Source organism: Carassius auratus, unplaced genomic scaffold, assembly GCF_003368295.1.
Source record: "Carassius auratus strain Wakin unplaced genomic scaffold, ASM336829v1 scaf_tig00026011, whole genome shotgun sequence".
NCBI classification, from domain to species: Eukaryota; Metazoa; Chordata; class Actinopteri; order Cypriniformes; family Cyprinidae; genus Carassius; species Carassius auratus.
This window is the reverse complement of record NW_020525479.1, coordinates 99,157-117,500: the sequence shown is the minus strand read 5'-3', so window position 1 is coordinate 117,500 and position 18,344 is coordinate 99,157. Positions and strand designations below refer to the sequence as shown.

Below are 18,344 nucleotides of genomic sequence, written 5' to 3'. Positions count from 1 at the left end.
TATTATGGTCTTTTTTAATAACCTGATGGAAAATCATAGCGCTTTGTATGAAGGTGACGTTCATTATGATGTTATATTGAACTTTAATCAACTTGACGTTTTTAAGCTTGAAGGGCAATGAACAATCCCACTCTACCTCACACCATACTCAACAACCTTCAACACTACATTACAAGACACCAAAGTGCCAAATATGATATGCTTTGTTATTAATAAAACCTGTTTATTTCTGCATTTGATCTCCATGTGTGTGTTTGTTGTGGTTGTTACAAACCCTCTAAAAGGTGCTGTAGGGAACTTTTGTAAAAAAAATATTTTTTACATATTTGTTAAACCTGTCATTATGTCCTGACAGTAGAATATGAGACAGATAATCTGTGAATAAATCAAACTCCTCTGGCTCCTCCCAGTGGTCGATCGCTCCCGGTTAAGAAACAACCAATCAGAGCTGCGGTCCGTAACTTTGTTTGTGTTCAAAATGTAGAAAAATGTATATAATAAGTGAGTACACCATGAATCCATTTTCCAAACTGTGTTTTTAGCTTGTCCTGAATCACTAGGGTGCACCTATAATAAGTGTTTATATTCAGACTATTTTAGATTGCTTCGGGGGTACCGCGGCGGAGTAACACAGTACCTTTGTGATTCTTCATAGACATAAACAGAGAGAAGTAGTTCCGGCTACAATGTTCTTCCGCAAGACGCAAGCAGTTCTGTTTATTAACCGCTAGAGCGTCAAAAGTTACCGACTGCAGCTTTAAATGAAGAAAACACATAATGATAAACAAGTGACGCTTTTCTTAGCTTGAGGTGTTCGTTGCAATCCTTTACTGACCTCTAAACTGCACAATTTTATATCATACAAGGTTAAGATGCCAACTTCAGGTCAAACACACAATGGCCATTTCATATACAAGTTTGTTGTTTTGCAAAAAAATAATAATTAAAAGTTAACTTCAAATATAAGTGAAGGCTTGTTGCTTATCACTTCATTTGTAATAAAGTCTGATCCACTTTAGAGCTTCACATGACGTGTTCCTATTAGTTATGTGTCTGTTTTTCCTGCAGATTTTACTCAAATTTGATTTCTAATACACTACACTGAAAGAAAAAAAAAGAGTAACATCTAAATGAACAATTGCACAAATTAAACAAGACAGTGAAGATTAAAAAAATGCACAATCAAGTCATTCCTCAAACACCTGCATATAAACAAAATGAGAGTTTGCGGTCAACAGTTGTCTTTCCAATAGTAATTAATATACGGATTTCACATATTACTCAGCTTCTAATGCTTACATTCAGAATAGATTTTGTTAAATGGAAGCCATGAACCTGCTTTTATTTTTGTGCAGCTGTCTGGAAGCCGAATCATGATTTTGTCTCCGGATTGACTGATACGATGTGCATTCAGACTCAATTCTGCACAAGTGTGTGTGAATTCAGACTGACGCTGAAACCAAGTGACGCTCATGTGGTCTGTGTGAAAACCAGATGACAGACGCAGGGGAAGTTAGTCTCAAACTGCACATCTGTTAACTGCAAACATGTCCTTGTCAATAATCAATGAGAAAGCTGTATATATTAATCATGTATATTTGCTATTTAAACAACATTTCTGAAAACGTGTAATACAAACCAATGTATCTCAATCTTAGTCCCCTTGCTTCTTAGTTTGTTTATAAATGATCTACAGTACCATGTTGTTGGATGTCAGCTTTATTCTGATGACACACTCATTAATTCATCTGCTAAGTCATCTGCCAAATAAACTAAAGCAAAGGACATCTATATAGCTCCAGGAAAATCATCTTACTCTGAATGTTAACAAAACTGTCTTTATGTGCTTTTCTAATAGAAAGCAAAAAGAAAAAGTAATAATTTGAGTAAATAATAAAGAAATAGAGGAGGTAGATGAGCTTAATTTTTTAGGTACTGTTTAGACTCTCAACTTCAATTTGATAAACATATAAAAAAGCTATCAAAAATGGTAAGGAGTAACCTAAATTGTTTTAAACTTATTAGAAAATATATCTCAAATGAGGCAGCTCATCTTTAAATGCATGCATCTTTCTATGTATTACAGTTTGGACTAGGGCTGTAGCTATCGAATATTTTAGTAATCGAGTATTCTACCAAAAATTCCATCGATTAATCGAGTAATCGGATAAAATGTGTTTTTGCTTAATTAAAGTGCAATATTAATTATGCAAGAGAAAATAAGACTCCTGGGTCTCTTAAAATTAAGAACTAAGTTTCCTTTTTTAGAAAATGTTTTTGTATTTTTTAAATGCATTGAATGCAATGCATACATCAGAAATAAAGATTTAATTATTACCCATTGTTTCTCAGTCTGTACTTGTAATGGCAAAGTTGACAGATGAATTAAGTGCATTTAAGTGCCATTCGGTTGGGGTTTTAAATAAAGCATTTTCTGAGATGCACATTTTTTGTAATCGAGTTACTCGAGGAATCGTTTCAGCCCTAGTTTGGACTCAAACAAGTGATTCCTTAATAAAAAAAATTGAAATGTTGTATAGCCGTGCTCTAAAAATAATTGATAAAAAGCCAAATTTGGATTTTGGTATCATTGCAATGTTGTAAGAAAAAATGAATATGCTAAGTTTTACAAATGTAAAAAATCTGTCATATATAAAATTGATTTTTTTTTTTACCATCTGCTCTATGTAAATTGATAAAGAGAGAGTTAGGAGTTAAGGAACTAGGAGTTCGGAAGATGGGAATTGTAGGATTCATTTTTGTAGTACTACTACTACTGTAGTAGTTTTTTTTTTGTACTGTCCCTATTAAAAAAACAACAACAACTAAAACAACAACACTACTTGCCTGTAATAGGCCTAGTTCAAGTTCACACATTATACAGAATTTGTCATGTCCAAGTAGTTTTTGTTGTTTTTATGTGAGGCTGCAGCGCCCCCTTGTGACCGGAAGAAACAACAGCTCACGTGCACAGAATGAAAGCCAACTTTTATTGATCAAGAAACTGAAGATGACAAATGCTTCACCATGAGGACGACCTTCGGACAGAAACAGAGTCAGAACAGATCTCACACAGGTTCTAGAGCGGTCCGTCTGCGTCTCCTAAATGTGAGCGCAGACTAGAGGAACACAAACAGGTTTAGTTCACATCTTGTTAAAGCTCGGCCCCCTTTCACACATACTGTACATCGGCATCACAACTTTTGTACAAACAACCTGCGATTCATTCTTGCATAATGCACAGCTCGTGTTCTTCTGCGCAAAAAAAAATCACCTCTCCAGTGTTTTCTTTCTAAAAGACATCGTGCACTTCATAACTTAAACGCTTAGCTTATAAAACAAAACAAAAAGAAGTCATGGTTTATTAAAAATGCATTGTTACAGCTAGCTTTGACACATCTTTAATACATGACTGGTATCAAATACTTCCATCATTTGCATCTCCAAACAGTTTCCTGTACACGATTATACAAAACGTCCCACACCGCTCGTTACTTCACTGCCAAATGCTGAAGAGACTTCATTAACTCAATAAGAAGCCGGCGAGGGAGCGCTAACATCTGGACAGAACCAGAAACCAAGAAATGACCTTCTAGTGCATCTACAAAGCGTGCTTTTCAATATCTTGTGCTCACAGAAGATTCACACGCTCCGCTCATCATCAAGACACAGATATACATCAGTATCTCCAGCGTGTAGCTTCTTCCTCCAAACCACACACACACACACACACACACACAGCTACAGCTTTCATAGGTTACCATCTGTGTCTTCATCGAGGAGAAAGGTGCAATCCCGAAGGAAAACAAGTAAAAATGACAGATGTAAACATGTTTATCGTTTGGAACAGAAAAGAACACCTGAGGCTCTTCGATTTCAATCCTCAAGTCACTTTGTGCCGTGTCAGTAGCAGTTATTTGCTGAATATTGCGTGTTCATGATGTAAACCGGTAACAGATCCTCCTAGAGATTCATCCTCATCACCAGCTTTTCTCACAAAAGTCTCCAGTTTTGAACTTTTTTGAGGATACAGTAACAGAAATACAAACCATCAGTGCAGAACTCACCGCAAACAGAAATCAGACTCGATCGCTTGGACCTTTTAGGTCACAGAAACTACTGGAAAATGTGATTTTAGGTTGATAAAAGAAAGAAAATGATCTGGCACATCTATCTAGAGGAATCGTGTGCAGCAGCAGGTGTGAAAACACAAAATACTGTCATAATAATAATAATAATTACAGACTTTAGTCGGGGGAGATGTTGTGTTTAACTCCACTCGAGAACAAATTAAACCATTTCACTGATTGTTATTAGACTGAAACGATTAACACTCATTTGTTCTGCGTGTGTCTCATGAATTAGGCAGATTCAGACCTTCCTTCACCCAACTGAGGTCTGTAATGTACTGCAAAACTGATGTTTACATGTTGTGGACACGCATGTTTAACCCTTAAACTGCTTCCTGTTTAGTATTGACAATATGCCACTCTAAAACATGACTGGCTCCAATAGAAACCAAAGCAACTCGAATCAGTTCTTGATGGACTAAAGGAGTAGTTCACCCCATTTACTGAAGATGAACTCAGGCTATCCAAGGTGAGTTTGTTTCTTCATCAGATTTGGAGAAATGTAGCATTATGAATGCTCTGCAGTGAATGGGTGCCGTCAGAACGAGAGTTTGATAAAAACATCACAATAATCCACAGCCACTCCAGTCCAGCAGTTAACATCAAAAAATACATTTTTAACTCAAATATGTGTCCATAATCCATAACAGTGTTTCCTCCAGTTGTCCTTTACAATATAGATTTACATATTTGTTAAAAAGTCTTTATATTTGATTTGTTTCAAACAAACATGCAGCGTTAGTCTTCTCCAGACGTGAACTGATGGACTGGAGTGGCTGTGGATTATTGTGATGTTTTTATCAAACTCTCGTTCTGACGGCACCCATTCACTGCAGAGCATCCATTGGTGAGACACTGATGCAATGCTACATTTCTCCAAACCTGATGAAGAAACAAACCAATCTGCATCTTGGATGGACTGAGGTTGAGGACTTGGTCAGCAATTGATCTTTATTTTTGGGTGAACTGTTTCTTTAAGACAGATAGAATGGAGAGAAGTGAAGCGTGATCATTCTTCACTTGATCGTTATCGTTAATGAATCAGAATGAAGGGTTATCTCAGCTTCTCCAGCGCTGGGTTTATTATTTCTCATGAAGTTCACTAGAACTGAAGCGACGTCGTTTGTATCCGCAGTCAGATGCTTCTTCATGTGACGGCCACATTTCTCTTAATATTAGTACTCAGATTAGATCAATCTCACCAGGTTTAAATATACAACAAGGAGAGAGATAGAGAAAAGAAAAATAACTCAGTCGTTCGTAACTAAACGCATTTCCGACGCCAAAACATTTCATACAAAAGCAGGCACCTAACAAGAAACCCGTCCTCGTTTACACCATCCAAACTACAGGGATTCGCTTTCTAAACTCCCGAAAAACTACGACTCTTCTCAAACGTCTCGAATCGTTGATTCTCCATCGCTTTTTTTTTTTTTGCATCTAGTCTGTAAGGTCACGTTATGAGCGGCGAGCGGTTTCTACTGCGCTACAAAGACGGGAACGTCAGTACTCCGTTGCAGGGATACAAACACATCCGTTAAAGGCAAAATAGCGTTAAAAATACCAAAACAAAAAGGTAAGAATATGGGTCATTGAGTGACAACACTAACACACTGTACATCGGGGAGAAGTTCGCCGGAGTCTGTTAGTGTTCAGTACAGTGAACACAGTCTAAAGCCGATACGCTCTTGCTATTGCAGGTTTCCTTTGGAATGCCGGATCCAATCGTTTAGGCAAAGAACAAGAAAAAGCGAGCAAATAAAGCCGGCGAGGAACACTATCGCTGTTAAGGCGTACCATGGGAGAACGAGCGCGACGACAACAGGACGTTTTCCCATCCGTTATTCCATTTCCTGAGGCGTTTTCGTATTTTTTATTTTTTAATCCAAACTTGGATGTTTTTCGAAAAGGGAGATCCGGGAAGTCTTTGAGCTTCCGGACGAGTGTGTTCATGCAATGGTTTGCAAGCGTATGTACAGTCCGAGTGTTTTGGCAGAGGTGGGTCTCTAAGGTGCTGATGCGGGGACAGACAGACACACGTGTGCGGATGAAGGCCTGTCGTCCTCTCGGCTCTGTTAGTGGTGGACCTCGTTGGCGATGAGACTGTCCTCTCCGGACTGGAAGTCGGCTTCGTTTAGGCTGTTCCCGCCGTTGATCATCTCCTCGTCCTGCGAGGACTCTCCGCTGCCCGCTCCGGTCTCGTCAGAGTTTGGGTCCTGCAGGACCTGGGCGATGTACATCTGCTGCTGAAATAAATAACAGATGCACAAGAGTCGTATTAAAACACTCATCTGATTAAAATATATATGAAACGCAAAAACAGGACGCTCTGGTTTGATTTGTTTTCAATCTCACAGAGATCATATTTCCCCCCAAAATCAAGAAGAATAAGATAAATAATATTAAAAAGAAACAAGCATTAAGGAGCATTCAGATTATTTGCATTTTTTGCCAATATTTCAGATACAATGAAGCACATTGTCATTTTATTAGTGTAATGCACAAATTATTAACAGTAATAATAAAGCTAATAATTATAACAATAATTCAGACAATTATTTGCATTATTAAAATCAGCAATTTAATTCAGTAAAAAAAAAACTACCATAATGTATCCCCTGTATATTGAAAAAACACTATTAATTGAAAGGTAATTTAAATATTATTATTATCATACATTTTAATAATAATAATGCAAATACTACTACTACTAATAATAGCAACAATACATACAAAATGTTTTTATTATGTAAATCCGCTATTTGTTTCTGTACAACAAACACTACTACTATGTGCCAGTTTATAGTATTAAAAATACTATTCATTAAAATGTAGCTTAAATATTATTATTGTTATTGCTAACTAGGTATTTATAATTTATCAGAATTAATACCAACAACACTACACAATGTCTTAAAATCAGTAATGTATTTCTGTTCAATAATTACTGCTATACTGTATACTTTCACTTGTACATTTAATTATAAATTAATTTTAAATTAATTTAATTATATAAACTACTATATTGTTAAAATCACTTATTTAAATAATTTTTATTTTATACAAAAAACAAATACTGCGCATATCTCAGTAGTACTTAGTTTAGAAATTAAAAGCATAATGTAAATTAAAAATCATGTAAACGTATTATTATTAATAAGTACTTGGAACTGCTGGAGAGAGGGGTAAATGTGCTTCATTTTCATGAGTATATACAAAATACAACTTTTGAGATCCTGATGTTAAAAACGAAAGTAAAAATAGTATAAACAGCCTGAAAAATGAGTCAGAGCGTTCTCGTTTTAAGAAATCTGTAGTACCTGAGATTTGTTGGAGGGTGAGGATCTAGCAGGACGTCCGTTCTCCACTCCGTCGACCTCCGTGTCCTTGGTGTCGATCTGTAACGAGGCACAGGTGTGGTTAGTGGCTCTGCTCCGGACAGGTGACAGTCTACCTGAGCTGAGCTCATACCTGCAGTCCTGTAACTCGTACCTTGTAGTTGTGTGCGCTGAGGTACTTGAAGTGACCGAAACACACGTGCGACAGGCAGACCACGATGGTGATGATGAGCACCACGAAGGTAAACATGGACGTCGGGGTCAGAAACCCTGAGAAACCAGAGGAAGTGAGCCACAGCTGGATGGTTTTTACTCGATTCACTGTAGTGTCTTAGTTTAAAGTAGGATATTTGTGACCCTGGACCACAAAACCAGTCATAAAGGTGAAGTTTTTTAAATTGAGATTTAAAGTACCTTCAAAATGAAAAAGATTTAAGTTCTTAGCCATGCATATTACGAAGTGAAAATTCAGTTTAGATATATTTATGGTAGGAAATTGGTACAAAATCTGGAATCTGAGGGTGCAAAAAAAAAAAAAAAAAAAAAAAAGAGGAAAGAGGAAATCACTTTTTAAAGTTTTTTTGCAATGCATATTACTAATAAAAATTAAGTTTAGCTTTATTTATAGTAGGAAATTTACAAAATATGGAATCTGAGGGTGCAAAAATATCTAAATTATGAGAAAATCGCCTTTTAAAATTATTATTATTTTTTTTAGCAATGCATATTACTAATTGAAAATTAAATTTAGATCTATTTATGGTAGGACATATATACAATATATACAAAATATATAATCTGAGGGTGCAAAAGTATCTAAATAATGAGAAAAATCGTCTTTAAACAAAACCATTCTTAATGCATATTAATAATAAAAAATTAAGCTTTGATATATGTATGGTAGGAAATTTACTGTATATTGTAAATGATGGTGCAAAAAATCTAATATGGAGAAAATTGCTTTTAAGGTTGTCCAGATGAAGTTCTTAGCAATGCATATTACTAATCAAAAATAAAGTTTTGATTTATTTACAGTAGGGAATTTACAAAATATCTGCATCGAACATGATCTTATGATTTTTGGCACAAAAGAGAAATGGATGATTTTGACCCATACAATGTATGATTGTCTATTTCTCCAAATATAAAGTCCTGAGTGACTTCTGACTGGTTCAGTGCTGCAGGGTGTGAACGCACCTGTCCTCATGGTGGAGAAGAACAGCAGCCAGAAGAGGCACAGGATGGGCGCAGCCACCACCTGATTGACGGCTCCTGAGTGGATCTTCTTGTCGAGTTTGGAGGGCAGGTAAGCGTAGTACATGTTGTAGCGGTCCACCAGGTGCTTCAGGAGCATGTACATCAGTCCTGCAGGTCACCCATCACACTCACTTATATCACGTCTTCAGCCAGTGTCTCAGTTCACAGAAAACACTGCTCATATGAACCAATCTCTGCTGGGTTTCTGTCTCCTATAACATCGATTTCAAACCATTCTCCTAAACTTTTAAGAAGCTCTTACAAACCAGCTTTAAAACCCCCTGAGACTTTGTGCCAAAATAAAAGCGTGATGGTTTAACATTTGAAATTGAAAGAATTTGAGATAACCAAATATATACTTTTAGTATGTTTTAGGTCTATTTCCTACTTTTTAATGTCACTTATTGTTTGCTGGTGTGTAGGTCTATACCATTTGATTGGGACAGGGTTATTATCATCAACTAAACATAAAAAAAGAAAAAATGAAATAATATATAACTTTTAAAAATGTGAATTAAATATATGAAACTGTGTGTGTGTGTGTACATTTGTGCTATTAGTAGCACAAATGTACACACACACACAGTTTCATATATTTAAATTTAAATAAATGCACACAGACACACGTTTATATATTTGTAGCTAAATTTAAAACTATATTATGTAAAAATTTTTTATATATTTACAATAATATTTATGTAATATTTCTTATGTTTAAAATTCATTCAACAACAATAATAACTATTATTATTGTATAACTGTATTTTGATATCAACCTGAAGCTTTAAGATATACAATAAATAAATCATAATAAAAATAATAATTGATATTTCTGATTGCTAAAATAATACTGATCGCCATTTTTCTGATAAAAAAATGATTATAGGTTAGATTATACGCTCTAGTAAATTTTTATTTGTGTGTTTTTGTAATTCTTATTAGTTTTTGTCATGTCTGCATGTTATTTATTATATATCATGACATTATTATACATTATATTAGATATTTTAGTACGTCAACTTAAATGAAAGTAAGAAATATTGCTTAAATTTAAAATATATATTTTTAAAAGTTATATATTATTTCATTTTTTTTTTTTTTTTTTTGTTTAGTTAATGATAATAACCCTGTCCCAATCAAATGGTATAGACCTACACACCAGCAAACAATAAGTGACATTAAAAAGTAGGAAATAAACTAAAAATAATACTAAAAGTATATTTCACCAGCTAACAGCAGCACACTGGTGTATAGATGAGCTCAGAGTAACAAATATGAACCAAAAGGCCACAAAATCAATACTGTAATCTCATGAGGTCTGTCTTAGCATCTTTCAAGCGACTAAACATCAGGCAGTGGTGTGTTTTCATTGTGTGCAGACGTGAGGTTAATCACTGCTCAGATGTGAACTACTGTGTCTGTCTGCGTTTACTGTGTGGGCTGAGAGATGTGTGTAAAGTTTCCTCCGCAGAACGGCGATGAGTCACACTCCGCCAGCTCCACCGACGCCTGTGTGTGTGTGTGTGTGTGTGTGTGTGTGTGTTTCTGAGAGACTTCTAGAAATAATGCGAGCATGCAAAAGCTCAGCGACAGAAAACAAAGATTACTGTTCAAATCTTCTCCGTTTGTGTGCTTCTGCAGTGAATACACAGGCAGAAGATCTATATTTAATCACACACACACACACACACACACACACTGCATAAGCAGGTGGTTCTGTTGGCGCAGCTTGCGTTTTTCTATTGTTGAAGATGCATCAGACATGCAGCCAGCAGGAGGCGCTCTACACACACACACACACACACACTCTCTCTCTCTCTTTTGGTCGTGTCATTCACATCATTTCTCCCTGTATCCTCTCTCTTACACCCCTGTGGTTCCTCTGTGTCCCTCTCTCTGATTGGCTGTCGGTCTGTGGTTTCGTGAATGGGCTGATGTGGGCGTGGCCTGACTCACCGAAGGGGACGATGATTGGACAGGTGATGCTGTACGTCATAACGACGGTGAAAACGCACATCATCCAGGCGTAGGCGGCTCCGAACTGAAACTCATAGGCTTGATGCTGCACACACACACACACACACACACACACGTTATACAACTAACCGCATCACATCAAGGTGAACAGCAGGTAAAAATAACTCACTGTGGGTGGATGAATCTCAAAAAACTTGTCAAAAACAAAAAAATACATCCTTCCATCAAAAGGAAAAAAAATATATATATTTTTTGCTTTAAGGAAATTCATTTGTTTAAATTTAAATTTATTAAAATTAAGTTTATTTACAATTTAGATTTTTTTAAACCATTTTTAAGCACATTTTACATCTTAACTGCAATGCAAAAAATAAATAAACACATAAATAACATTAAAATAAATAAATAAATAAATAAATAAAATAATTTATTAATTGATTATAAATCATGGTAATATTTGTTGGTCTGTCTTTATTTAAAGCTGGTTAAAATAAATAAATATATACATAGAATTAATTAAATATATATAAATGAATTAATTATTAGATAAAATTAAATGAATGAATAAAAAAACTTAAAGATATTTAAATTGAAAAGTATTTTTACATTATATTTGTGATGCTGGTTTAAATAAAATAAAACAAATTAAAATAAAATGAATAAATAATTGGATAAAATACAATTATTTAAATAAATTAACTAATATATGAATGAATGAATAAAATGCAGTTAAATAAATGAATGACTGAATGAATAAATAAATAGATGTATAAAATACAACTGAATGAATGTTTGAATAAAATAAAGTAACAATGCAAAAACTATTTAATGGTCCTAAAACATTTCCTCAAATGGTTTTCTTTTCTTTATGCAAAGTGTATTTTGAGAAGATGCATGAGCCTGTGTGTTCCTGTCAGGGTTTGCTGGATTCACCTGAGCATTAATGATATAAGAGCGAGTGGTTTAAAAGGTTTGTACCCGTTTAACGTTGCGTCTCTCCGCAGCCGATCGAGCCAAACACAGCCGGATCATGTACATGAGCAGACCTGGAATCCGCAGAAGATCCATGGCGTTTCCGATGAACGCCGACGCAATGACGTAATTCACAAAAAACGCTCCGTTATCAGGAAGGAAGACACACCTGAAATCACAGATGAAATCAGAAATGCACTTAATCACAACCAGAAAAATTAAAACCAGGTTTATGAACATTCAGAAATTTCATGTAATTAATATATGAATATAAAAAAATAAAATTTTTTTTAAAGAAAGCATAAAACTCGTGTGGAGCATCAAGAATGTCTGTTAAATATAAAAATAAATAATTAAAATATTGAAGTTTAAAAATTCTGCAATTGCTAAGAAAATTTAAAAGAATGCAATGAAATAAAAAATACAATAATTGAAACATTCTGAATTTAATTTAATATAAAAATATTTAAATAAAATAAACAATTAAAATTTATTTTTTGCTTTGTTCATTAAAATAAGTATATTTTAAATGAAATGCTACGACTGACAAAGTTTAAGCATTAAAAAAAAAAACGTTCAGAGGTTCAATACATAAATCTAAATATTTAAATTTATAAAACTATAACTCTTGGCTATAAAGTTTAAGCATTTAAAAAAAAGAAAAAATGAAATAAACGTACTCAAATCTGACGGTGGCTTCGGCCAGGAATTTTCTGTCAAACAGCCAGCGGAAGAAAACGTCCAAACTAACACAGAGAAGAACATGATCAAACTGACACCTGGAGCTAAACAAGCCTTTATAATGAAGAGCGTTAGCAATCATCACCTGCAAACCAGTACAGTTTAATATACTAAAAAGATAATTAAATAAAATAATGCACACAAATAATGAGCAGATCATCAGATAGTCCCAGGATGCATATAAATAATGGATTAGATATGCAATTCCAGATTCATAAATCACAAATGTACAGATATCTGACTGTACCTGCTGAGACCCAGAGATGGCAGCAAGAGGACCATGAAGATCAGGAAAGTGTAGCACTTGTGCATCGTGGTCCTGTTCTCACCCGACCTGAGAAACACAGATAAAACACCTGAGCTGACCCTGTGTGACCCTGGAGCACAGAGCCAGTCAGAACGCTCCTCTCTGTTCAACTGAGACTCATACATCATCTGAAAGCTGAATAATAAATGATCTCTCCAGTGATGTGTGGTTTGTGAGGAGGACAAATGAGCACATTAAACAAACAAATAAATCATATAAAAAACTAAACAAACCCAGAGTAAATAATTTATTAACTGATTATATATCATGGAAACATTTGTTGGTCTGTCTTTAATTAATGCTGGTAAAAATAATACATATGATAAAATATATAAATTAATAAATGATTTGATAAAACTACAATTAATTAAATACATCAATAAATATAAATTAATGAATGAATAAAAACACTATTAAATAAATAAAGATATATAAATTGTAAAGTATTTATTAGGGATGTAACGATATTGACGATATCGCGTTATCGCGGTGGTAAACGTGTCTCGATATCATCGTGGTTGGGTTACAATATTAAAAGGACAGGTCTCCGCCAAAAAGCAAGAGGAATAAACACAGTCCCGCGGAACAAATCATTGTTAACTACATATACCATAATCCTTTGCGCTTCGTCGTCACAGCAACCGTTGTTAAGCCAATAGGATTGCACGCTGTCCACACAAGCTCACAGCATGGCCGACAGCGATACTGGATGAAAACAACAAAACCGAAGTTGAGATCGTGCCAGCCCCTGCAGCTTTTAAATCAGATATCTGGAAACATTTTGGTTTCGCCGTGTCAAAAAACGCAAAAGGAGAGAAGGTGGTGGACAGACAATGGACTATGTGCAAACACTGCCACAGTAAACTGCGATACAACACAGGAAACACAAGCAACATGAGTCAGTTTGGGGATCCCGAATCATTTGAATCAGTTCGGGAGTTCAAAGCGGGTTCGCGAATCATTTGAGTCAGTTTGGGAGTTCATAGCGGAAAAGAAAGTTTCTAAAGAAAAACTTGAACATTAGCTAAAGGATAGTACAGTATTTTTCTGAAGGCTTTTTGCCAGACTGTTAAGGATTTTTTTTACTGTTTTTTTTTCTTCTCCCTTGCAATGTAGATATTTTGATCTTTCTGATGAAAAACGTGAACATAAGCTAAATGATAGGTCAGTGTTTTTTTAAAAGGCTTTTTGACTTTAAGTTATGTTCCTAAATACCAGTTTTAAAAGACTGCTTTTATTTGCCTTGCACATTTAAACTTGACTTAACTTGTTCTTTGTTTGCACTTTAAGTGAATTCCCTATTGTTTACAATTGTTCTAGGTGCTTCTTAACTTGAACATTGCACAGAAGAATCAGTTATGCAACCAAATATTACAATACAGAATATTGATGTTCCTGACTACAACTTGCACTTTAAAAGCACTATGTGATCAGGGGTTTATGTTGTCATGGATCCATAAATACAACAATAAATTACCTGTTGACTGGCAAAAGCAGAATAAATGTCAGTATTTTTTCGCTATTATCATCACAAACACTATCGTGAGCTATTTAACAATACCGTGAGCTTTTACACAATATCGCAATAAATATCGTACCGTGAGGTCAATATCGAAATTGTATCGTACCGTGAGATTTTGATATCGTTACATCCCTAGTATTTATACATTATGGTAACATTTGTTGGTCTACCTTTTAAACTAAAAACAAAAACAAACAAAACGAATGACTGGATAAAATGCATTTAATTGATTGAATGAATGAATGAATGGAAGAATAAATGGATACATAATACACAATTGAATGAATGTTTGAATAAAATTGTATTTTGTCTAAAATGGGTTTAATATTCATGAAAATAACGTCACAATGTAAAAACTATTTAATGGTCCTAAAACATTTATTTTCTTTATGCAAAGTGTATTTTGAGAAGATGCATGACCCTGTGAAATATACAAAATATCTGGTTGGAACATGATTTTTACTTAATATCCTAATTATTTTTGGCATAAAAGACAAATCAGACCCATACAATGTGTTTTGGCTGAGAGATTTAAGACTGGTTTCGTGCTCCAGGGTCACGAGTGATTTGAGTCTTGTACCTGGTCCAGTGGGCTTCGAAGAAGGCGGAGTAGTAGACGATGGTGGGCAGCAGGGCGGAGAAGGCCCAGAGGAGCAGTGTGGGGAAGAACTGAGTCACGATCGGGTTCTAGAGACACACACACACACACACACACAAACACATCAGAGTGTGTTCACATCCAGGTCATCGTTCAACCCCAACAATAATACAAAAATATTCTTGAAAAATAAATAATAAGCCCATTAACATGAGCATTGAGATTTCTTGCAGTTTAAAGCTTAAAGCTGCAGTCGGTAACTTTTGACGCTCTAGCAGTTAATAAACAGAACTGCTTGCGTCTTGCGGAAGAACATCGTAGCCGGAACTACTTCTCTCTGTTTATGTCTATGAAGAATCACAAAGGTACTGGGTTACTCCGCCGCGGTATCCCCGAAGCAATCTAAAATAGTCCGAATATAAACACTTATTATAGGTGTACCCTAGTGATTCAGGACAAGCCAAAAACACGGTTTGGAAAATGGATTCATGGTGTACTCGCTTATTATATACATTATTCTACATTTTTTTTTATTATATATATATATATATATATATATATATATATATATATATATATATATATATATATATATATATATATATATATATATATAAAATATTACTATTATTATTATTATTATTATTATTGTAAAAATTGTTGTAACAAAATGTATTATTAATTTAAATTTAATACAGTTATTGTTAGTAGTAGTTTTATAATATTAGTCTTACTGTGTATTACTGATTCAGAACCTAGTTTAATTATACATGATAATAATAATACAATGTATTGTGAAAAAGATGGTATATTATTAATATTGTCATTATGATATATTTTGTACTTACAATAATTCTACATTATGATCAAGCCATAATGTACTATTATTATTATTATTATATAAAATGTATTATGCATTACATACCATATTTATATATAAAAATTAATATAATTAATTCTTAAATGTATGATTTATTTAATGGATTATTATTTTCCTTATTATTCATTATCATCATTATTATAACAAAACGTAGTCATTATACATTACTATTAATAATACAATTAATGTACATTAAAATAATATTAAATGTTGTTATTCTGATTAATTTAAATCAAAGTTAATACAATATTATGATTATTATGATTATTATTATTGTACAGACAAATTAAAACATACAATTCAAAATTTTGCAAGTAAAAATATTTCGGTCTGAAATGTTCTGAGCATCATTTTCACTTTCACTGGAGACAGAAAATGGCTTTGAGGCTAGAAGTGTGCCTGGAGTTAGTGTCGGTCTTACGTTCAGATACTCCACAGGCTTGGTGACGTTGAACTTGTCCATCGTGGAGATGATGATGGCCGGAGTGGTGAGGAAGAAGAGGAGGAGGAAGAGGATGCAGTTAATGATGAAGCAGCGGAGCCACCAGGAAACTCCTCCCAAAGACAGATTCTCCCTGTGATCAACACACACACACACACACACACACACACACACACACACACACACACACACACACACACACACACAGAGAAGCAGAGGCTGCTGGGAATCCATTAACAGCGCATTACTCACTGTATACGGTGTTTTTACAGTAGTACTGTAAGTGAAACCGTATTAGAGGCTATGAAATCAGATTAAGATTTATTTGCATTTTTTTTCACAGATTCCTTTTTGTTTTGTTTTGTTATTTTTGTTATTTTTTTTTATGGCTCAATGAAATCAGTTTTTCTCCCTCAAACTGTGTTTTATTTTTCCCCCAATTTAATTTTTTGTTTTCTGATTTAATAAAGGTTGTATTAAATTTGATTAACAATAAACAGCTTATCTGGTCAATTTAATTAATAAAACTTACTATAATGTAATATATTTTTTAAAATAGCAGGGCTCTATGAAAGGTTTTACAAATTTCTTAGCAAAAAAAGTCAGTAATCAAATGAATGCATAAAACATTAATAATTTAACTGATTAATTAATAGTTATGAAATTTAGCATTGTCCCATAAATAAATTTTTAATGATTGAATTATCAACAATTTCAGTTTAATAAATATTAAATGTTTAGGGTGCAATTAATAATACAATTAAATCCATTTTAATTTAATTTTAATAATAAACAGCAGTCTGATCGGTTTAATTAATCAAACTTTAACAACAAACTGAACATATTTTATAATAATAGTGCCTAATGAATTGTTTTATCTGTTCAGAAATACTGTGTCTGGTCTTCTATGTTTTCTAGATTTATGATTTAATAGAAATGTATTTTATGGTGGTTAAAATACAAGCACAAACCGTTAAACATTTCATTAAATCATCTTTATGACTGGATTCTGTGCTTCTGTCTGTTTTCTGCATCGCTGATGTCATAGGGCTCTTCAGTACACATTATGAATCAATTATTTGCGGATCCATTAAAAAAAAACACCTTGATAAACAGACGGTCAATTCAAGCATTGCATTAAAAAGCATGAGAAACAACATCAGCTGGATTTGACAGAGACAGCTGTTCAGCGTGGGGTCTTGCTCAATGCATGCAGAAATGATTCGAGTATAAGAGAAGGAGTGAGTGTGTTCCTCACCAGCGCACGTTCTGGGGGTCCGGCGCGTAGCTGACGCTCCAGTCATACACATGAAGACCGTCACTGAACTGAGAGGAGCGCGGCTCCTGACGACACTTACAGCCCTGACACTGACACGCATTAAAGTCCTTCAGGATGCTGCACACACACACACACACACACACACACACACACCGCATCAGCAACAGATTCAGACCCAGAACATCAATACATTTAAACACATCAGATATTTCAACCAATGCACATTCACTGAATACCTAAAAGAAGATTTTGGTCTATATTGCTATATATTTTTTTTAAACTAATCCGTTTAAATTATATTAAGACTTAAAGTTCTGCATAATTAAGGGCGTGGCCACTTGAGTGACAGGTGGATTGCCACTGCTGACAATTTTAGTTATACTTAAGAACTTTGTGCAATATTTTATTTTCCAAATGACTTCTTTTTAGTACAAAGTAATATATATATATTTCAACATTTTACACAGTCTTTGTAGCTAGAGCGGTTGGTGTCATACTCACATTGCAGTCATGGCCTCGTTCTGGAAGGTGACGAAGGCCATACCCAGAGGTTTGGTGTTGACTTTCTCCTTCTCCTTCCTGTACTCCTCTTTCAGTTTGGCCTCCAGTTTGGTGTAATAACTCACAGCCTCCTCCTGAAACAGCACACAGACTTACAGCTCCACTGCATCACAGAACATCTCCCAACATCAGCAGACACCGCCTCCAGAAACCATCCATCACTTCATTCAGTTCCTCTCAATGATGCTTTTATTTCCAAGACACTATAAGAGTTCATCAAACCCAGAGAACTAGTGCGGCTATTACCGATTCAAGTCATTTCAGTTAAAAATATATATTAAAAACATTGTTTAGAAATCATCAGATATGTTCTGACTTAATAAACGGCTGTTTGGAATAC

General features: G+C 34.4%; 1 protein-coding gene across 5 annotated transcripts in view; it reads right to left on the bottom strand.

Annotated features, from left to right (window-relative positions):
• Positions 1-5,603: 5,603 nt before the first annotated feature.
• LOC113078571 (CSC1-like protein 2) overlaps positions 5,604-18,344 on the bottom strand; it is a 44,557-nt gene continuing 31,816 nt past the window's right edge. For 2 of the 5 annotated variants that reach the window (XM_026250876.1, XM_026250881.1), the window contains 12 exons: positions 17,945-18,078; positions 17,423-17,560; positions 16,144-16,297; positions 14,825-14,931; positions 12,663-12,749; positions 12,355-12,420; positions 11,681-11,843; positions 10,682-10,787; positions 8,666-8,833; positions 7,602-7,738; positions 7,451-7,528; positions 5,604-6,376 (listed from right to left, as the gene is read on the bottom strand). In XM_026250876.1, the coding sequence (XP_026106661.1) occupies positions 6,206-6,376; positions 7,451-7,528; positions 7,602-7,738; positions 8,666-8,833; positions 10,682-10,787; positions 11,681-11,843; positions 12,355-12,420; positions 12,663-12,749; positions 14,825-14,931; positions 16,144-16,297; positions 17,423-17,560; positions 17,945-18,078 (1,509 nt within the window). In that variant the 3' untranslated portion in view covers positions 5,604-6,205. The remainder of the gene's footprint in view (positions 6,377-7,450; positions 7,529-7,601; positions 7,739-8,665; positions 8,834-10,681; positions 10,788-11,680; positions 11,844-12,354; positions 12,421-12,662; positions 12,750-14,824; positions 14,932-16,143; positions 16,298-17,422; positions 17,561-17,944; positions 18,079-18,344) is intronic. The other 3 variants (XM_026250877.1, XM_026250880.1, XM_026250878.1) reach the window with 3 other exon arrangements.